Here is a 7,749-nt window from a genome sequence, read left to right on the forward strand (position 1 = left end):
ATTGAATTTATTCAAAGTTTTCAAAAATAATTCAAAGTCCTTAAAAGTGGATTTGAGCACAAAATGATTTTCACTTACAAGAAGTACCGATACTGTTCTTACAGTTTCGATACCTCATGAACAATATCGATGTTGTTCATGGTACCGATACCAAAGGTAAGGGAAGTATCGATACTACCAACAATGCTCAAATTCTATAATGCAAAAATGATATCGATATCCAAAGGGGCACCGATACTACTTTGTGTAGTAGTATCGATACCATATGCATAGTATCGGTACCATCAGACCCCAACGACTAGTAACTACTAGTTGATTTAAAAATAACAAAGGTAGTACCGATACTCCCTTTAGGAGTACCAATACCCTCTGTACTGGGCAATTTTATTTTGTAGAGAAATCATCCCCAAACAGCTAGAAATCATCACCAACGGCTAGAAACGTCCACAAATTCATTCCAACATATAAATACAAGTTCAAGACACTTGAAGAAGGATAAGAACACCTATCCAAGCATTCAAACACAAGAGAAGAGTTTTTCAGTTTATTTTCATCTCTCTTGTAAATATTAGTGTTTTAGTGAGCTAAATTTGTAAACATCCTACCTTTGAGAGATTTTATCGTTTACTTCTTTTTACCTTTGTAAAAAGGGGATTGGTTATATCTTAGCCAATTGAAAAGATAGGGAGTGTAAATGTTATCTCTTGATCCTTGAAAAAGAAAAAACAAATTAGTAAATTTGTAGAAAATTTAAATGAGGAGCTTAGGTAGTGGAAGTAGACTTGGTTGATTAGTCAAACCACTATAAATCCTTGTGCCAACTTTCTCTATCTTTTACTCTCCTTACTCCCTGAACAAATTATTGCCATTCACCCCCTTTCAACTTTTTCCGTTGTCAATTCGAGCTTCCGTAAATCCTAACAGAGGGGTTCGAGAATGTGATCAAGAGCCTTCATTTCATCTTCAGTGATATGGGGAAACAAGCCATGCAAGGGAGAAGCAGTGAATGGAGAGTTGTTGAGACTAAATAAGTCTTGCAAAAAACTAGTTGCCTCCAAATGAAGTGTGCAATATCATCACACCACTCGTAGAGACCTTGAGAGAAATAATTCCGTTAAGACGTTTATTCATGGTTGTTTTCTTGTGAAAATTGGAGGTGTTACGATCACCAAAGTTAATCCAATTCGAGCAAGACTTTTGCTTCTAAAGAAGTTCTTCTTGGTCACGAGTTTGCTCAAGTTCAAGTTGAAGGCTAGACTCCAGATAAAGTAAAAAAGAAGAGTGACGCTCATCTAGGTAGTGCTGAACGCCTCTTAGCCAAGCCATGAGAGATTTTTTCCGATGAGTGAGCGAACAAAAGATCAAGTGATTCTAGTCCTTAGCTGCAGTATTGAACTTGACAATGGCCTCATGTAAAGTGAGAGAGCTATCCCAATTATCTTGAGTAAGACGGCTAAAATCATGATGGAGCAGACAACCAGAGAAGAAGCGAAAGTGTTTTTCCTTAGTTCGACGAGCGTGAGAGGAGCTAGTGAGAAGAATTGGCCGATGATCTCTTATACTCACATAGTGATTTACGTATTTGATATGTCATGGTTGAATTTTAGACACCTTTTAAATGTGAACCTATGGTTGGTTGGTTTTTATTTGGATTAACTAATTAAGAATATTTGATGTTGTTTATATAGTGGTTGATTTCCTTATCATACATGAACTTGCATTGTTTTAACTAGTACTACGTATTGCAATGAATTTTATTCTTTTAGGGGTATGTATTATATTTAATTAGTCACGTTGTACATGAAAATCGTTTAATAATGCATCTTTAATTAATAAAATTACGTCACCCCAAAATTATTAATTTATACAAGTTTTAGTATAATTACCTAAATTTTCTTTTAAAAATATTTATCAAAATAAATTAATTACAAATAATAATATTTTAAAAACCTTAATTCTACTAAAGCTGACATATAATAGAAAAAAATAACTCATACAGAATATTGAGAACAATATTTTTTCAACTAGTTAAAAAAACAATTTCTTCAATATTCCATGTGAACCATTTCCCCCCCAAAACTATTACCCCATCAGATTTGCCGCTCGAAGCGGTGATAGGTAGGAAGGATAGAGAAGGAAAATAGGAAGCAAAGATAATGGTGTTAAATATTATTCTGAAATTTGTGGTCCGTCAGATATTGTTCGTAACAGAACATTGCAGGCTGTAAAGTTAAGAGATGAGGAATTTGTGAGTCATATCCGCATGGATGCTGACAACGCTTTAACGTGCAAATGGCTTCCACAATTACATCATTTACCATCCGTATTCATCAATCTTAAGCAATCTCTTTTCCTTTTCATTTCCCATACCTGCGTTCTTCAACAACCCTTACCATTATCCGTGGACAAAAAATTTTTTAGACTCGAATTTTTTTTATTCAAATTGATTTCGAATTATAATTTTATAAACTCGATTTAATTTAAAAAATTCAAGTTCAATTCGAATTATAAAATACAACTTTAATAGTAATTTAAATTTTTTAGTAATTAGTAGATTGATTTTTAAATTTAAGTCGAGTGTATGCACTCTGTATGATATATGTATATCACATATGAAGAAATATATATGTATTGTATATAGTTATAAAAAACTATTTAAATTAGAATCAAATAGTATAATAATATTATAAATATTTAGTATTAATTTTAAATATAAACTGGAAAACATGACTCAAAAAAATTCAAATCAATCTTGAGTTATTAAATAGAACTCGTCAACTCAAATAATTTGAAATTCTTTTATTTGACTCGATTCTATCGTACACTCACACCTAGCTACAATTATTTTCATATATTTGGTCAGAGTCTTGATATCATAGCTGTGGTAAGTAACATTTATAGGTTAATATATATTATAGTATTTTAATTTTAATTTAAAGTTCAATTTATAATAGGATATATTAAGCACAAATCAATATATCTTAGTGGTTAAAGACTATAAGGGTATTTAATTTTTTATTGTCAAATGGTTGAAAATATTTATAATAAATATTACAACGTAACCACCCTAAATTAATAGGAAAAAATAATAGAATTCATTGATTGGTTTTAGTGGTAAAGAAGAGTGTTATTTTTTCTAGAGGTATCGGATTTAAACAACTATACCTGCAAGGTATGTGCGCATTATTAATAGACTAAAAAAACATTTGAATGTATACTACTACTTTGTAATTATCACACATCATTAAAAAAAATTAGTTTTACCATTTTTGTATTAGATACTTAAATTTAATTTAGTGTATAACTTTTTATCAATTAAAATAATTTAATTTAACCTTTTCTTTTAAATAAGCTTATAAATTCGAGATTTTGGTTTATATTGATTAAAAAATATGAATATCTATTTCAATAAAAAAACTAAATTCAAAAATCAATTTAAATCAAAAAAATCAAATTTAGATAACTAATTTAAAAAAATCATAGATCAAAATATATATCTACCTTATAAATTTTGAAACCTAATGACAATGGCCTAGGAAGCCTAGCCCCACCAAAGATTTTGAAAACATATTGAGTATATCTAAATCATTCCTATGTGAAATAAAATAAAATTTCTATTTGTTTATATTAAGAATTTTCTTTATAAGTTAATTTTGTACATTATTCATTAAAAATAGTACAACGTATCTATTTACATTTTTATTTTACACTACAAATTTTAAAATATTTTCAATTAAATAACCTATCATAAATATTAAGTGTATTTATGTATATTTAAACTAACCTTTTTATATATATTTATGTATATTCAAAAAATATTAATTATCTTGTCATCTTCTAGTAAATTTTTAATAGAAAATTACTATTTTTATTATATTTTTAAATTGAATGACTATTTTGTAATTTTTCATAATTAAAGGATGGAAAAAAGAAACACTTCGTAGTTGGAAGACCAAAAGGGTAAACAAATTTTATATAAAGAGATAAAAAAAATATGTTATTAATCCTCTATCCAATCAAAATCTCCAATAGTTGTGGGCTTGTGGCATCTTAATCACATATATGTCATGCCAACATGGCAAGTTGGTCCAAACAAAGAAAAGTCAAAAAAAAAAGAGAAATTTTATATTACGAGTTAAATGAGAATAGTTTAATTGATTAAAAAAATAGTTAATAACGACCAAAAATAATTTTACATGTTTCATATATAGTTAAATATATTTTCCAGTTTTAATAATATAATATTTTTAATTACATCATTAAATATATTTTTTCATTATAAATTACTAGTTAGTTTAGTTGTATGTAGGGATGGCAACCGGGTGGTTTCGGGCCGGGAATTGGTCCCCGTCTCCGTCCCCATTTAAAAATTCTGTACTAGTATCCGTTTAAAAAATCGCGGGGATTTAAATGAGGATCCTCATCGGTAATCGGGAAAAACTACGGAGAAATGGGTATCCCCGTTTAGCATAAACGGTTATTTAAACGGGTAATTTTCATCGCAGGGATAACCGCGGTAGAATCAAATTAAATTTATTAATATTATATATATATATATATATATATATATATATATATATATATATATATATAATAATTATTTTTAATATTTATTGGGCCGGGTATTGCGCTGGGTATTCGGGTAATCGGGGAGGGGATTACCAAACCCGTCCCCGTCCCCATTTAAAAAATTTTATTTTTTCCCGTCCCCGTTTATAATCCCCGAACCCGACCCGTTTAATTCAGTTTTCGATTTTTCCCGACGAGTTCGATTTTTTTTTGTCATCTCTAGTTGTATGGGCACTAAATTCTTTAAGTAAGGTCAAATGTTCAAACTCTAATGTTTGTGAATGTAACAAACTGAGTTGGGAGGGTCGTCCTTAACTCCACAATACTCGATCTAAATTAATCAATTAATATATCAAATACCAATAATTAATTCAATAAGAAATATAGAGTTTTTCATTAACTATACCATGCTTTTTAATCTTAACCCTTGTTAGTCACTAAAGCCTAAATCTAAAGCATCCTTTTGTTTTCTTTTTACAGAACCGAAAATTAAAAGTTACCGACGTGTAAATTATTCAGATTCACGTCTTTTTTTCCCTATATATCCCCAACATATTCCCCACAAATTTTGCCATAACAATATTTCTCTCCCTTCTATGGCAACAAGAGTTCTCTCATCACCGAAGCTCCTCAAGAACCTCCGTTTCTTCATCCGGCCTCTCAACTCCGCCGCCTCCTCCGCCGCCGCCGCTGTTTCTCCCCTCAATTTCGACGACAAATCTGAACATTCCACCGTTGAGAAACACCACCCAACAACAACAACCACCCCTCTTGACTTTGATGATCACCAAAAGCTTTTCGCTTTGGTTTCGACGTTGAAGCTTTTACGTTCATCAGTCAACATCGGGTTGGCTTCCAATGAGACATTCGTCGATTTCGGTACGTGGGTTATGAATTCCCGCCTCATTGAAACACCTTTGCTACGTGATATCATATTGAAAACCGTAAAACATACGTTCTTTGAACATTTTTGCGCCGGCGAAACCCCGGCAGAGGCCGCCGAGTGCTTGAAGAAAATCCAGGAGGCCGGTTTACGAGGCATGCTCGTTTATGCTGTCGAACATACGAGCGATAACGCTGGTTGTGATCAGAATTTCGAGGGGTTTTTACAGAGTATTGAATTCGCCAAATCGCTTCCACCTTCATCCGTAAGTCGTTTTTAAAATTTCATTACCAGCCCGCTCGTTGAGTTTTCATTTATTCATTTTTTTCACAAGTTTAACACGATGAACATTATGAAATTGATCATTAAATTTTTCCAGTAACATGAAACCAACGGTCAATTTATGAAAAGTTTTGAGCTATTCAAAATTTCAAATGGAGATTTCTCTCTCTCTCAACACGTTAACCTCAAAAAGAGAGAGAGAGAGAGAGAGATGAATCCATAGACTTAGGTTCCATCCCTTTATTGTAGGGATTGGAATCAGATATGTCTTTGTCAGCCATGAGTTTTACAGCTTGATTCCAGTTTGAAAAGTTTGAAGTTTTGTTGGAGAAATATTATACAGAAATTTCAACAGCCGCCATTTTTGGATGAAATTTCAACATCTTACTCTTTCTTTTTTCTCCCTTATTTGATTCTATAGGTGAGTTCTGTGGTAGCAAAGATAACAGCAATATGCCCACTTGGGCTACTAAGGAGAATTAGTGACCTATTGAGATGGCAATACAAGGACCCTTCGTTTAGCCTCCCATGGAAACTCAACACTTTGCCTATTTTCACCGACTCCAGTGCTTTATATCACACACTCCAAAAACCAGAGCCATTAACCCCACAAGAAGAATCGGATCTTCAATTGGCGCACCAAAGACTACTCAAGCTTTGCCAAAGATGCGTACAATACAACGTGCCTTTGATTATTGATGCGGAGGACACGTCGATCCAACCCGCCATCGATTACTTCACATATTCATCGGCCATCATGTACAACAAAGACGATCCCATCATTTACGGCACCATCCAAGCCTACTTGAAAGACGCAAGAGAGCGATTGTTTAATACGGCGAAGACCGCGCAGAGTCTGGGGATTCCGATGGGGTTTAAGCTCGTGAGAGGCTCTTATATGTCGAGTGAAACCAAGTTGGCTTCTTCGTTAGGGTTCGATTCGCCGGTTCACAATGGTATCCGGGACACGCACGCTTGCTTCAATGATTGTGCTTCGTTTATGCTCGAGAAAGTCGCGGATGGATATAGCGGACTCGTGCTCGCGACTCATAATCTCGAGTCGGGGCAATTGGCAGCATGGAAAGCAAGAGACGTAGGGATCGACAAGGGGAATAAAAAGCTTGAATTTGCACAGTTATATGGAATGTCGGAAGCATTGTCGTTCGGATTGAGAAACGCAGGGTTTCAAGTTAGTAAATATTTACCCTATGGTCCCGTGGACATGGTAATGCCGTACCTGTTAAGGAGAGCTGAAGAGAATAAAGGCCTATTATCCACTTCAAGCCTCGATAGATTACTCATGGGGTAAGTATTATCGGTTAACAATTTATTTTAATTATTAATAATGTATACGCATTTTAGACTAGCTGCTTAAACCCGAGACTTTAATACAAAACAACATACTCATATTGCTGATTTGGTTTTTGGGAATATACTTTTTGTGCAGGAAGGAGTTGAAGAGGAGATTCAAGAGCCTGCAATTTGGCAAGCCAGCTCCCGCAGGAGGCATGAAGATTGAAATAGGGACGCCATAAATATGTTTTGCCAATAATGTACAAAGTGAAAAATAACACTTATTGTAACATTGGCCCATTTCAATTCATACAGCTGCTTTACAAATCCATCACATTCTTCAATTTTCTCGAATTGTACATAAACTTATCGTGTCACGTGTTATTTATAGGAATGATTAGAACGATTGAAATTTACATTTTAAAATAAATAATTTGAATAAAATAAATTTATTTTAACCTCACTAAAATAATCCCTACATCCTCCAAGTCTCCTATAAGTGCTGTTTCCTAAACCTGTTTATAAAATTTTGTTGATCAGTCAAACCTAATAGATTGGAAATTAATCATAATTATGTCGTGCGCAAAATGTCATTGTTCTCACCGTAAGTAGTTCAAAGTCAAAATCTTGATTTATTGGTTTAGTCATTTTCAACAACAAATTCCAACGTAGATTTTTCAAAAATATTGCTATATAATTTGAAGGTTGAATGAAAGTAAAAT

At 33.0% G+C, this 7,749-nt stretch overlaps 1 protein-coding gene across 1 annotated transcript; it reads left to right on the forward strand.

The window, feature by feature from the left end:
• The first annotated feature begins 5,152 nt into the window (after positions 1-5,152).
• On the forward strand, positions 5,153-7,371 carry LOC120196941 (proline dehydrogenase 2, mitochondrial-like). Its single transcript, XM_039198613.1, has 3 exons — positions 5,153-5,717; positions 6,156-7,039; positions 7,182-7,371. The coding sequence occupies exons 1-3, from the start codon at positions 5,166-5,168 to the stop codon at positions 7,267-7,269; spliced, it is 1,524 nt and encodes a 507-aa protein (XP_039054544.1). The 5' UTR covers positions 5,153-5,165; the 3' UTR covers positions 7,270-7,371.
• Positions 7,372-7,749: the final 378 nt, after the last annotated feature.

This window comes from Hibiscus syriacus, unplaced genomic scaffold (genome assembly GCF_006381635.1).
Source record: "Hibiscus syriacus cultivar Baekdansim isolate YM2019G1 unplaced genomic scaffold, ASM638163v2 tig00117034_pilon, whole genome shotgun sequence".
Taxonomy (NCBI): domain Eukaryota; kingdom Viridiplantae; phylum Streptophyta; class Magnoliopsida; order Malvales; family Malvaceae; genus Hibiscus; species Hibiscus syriacus.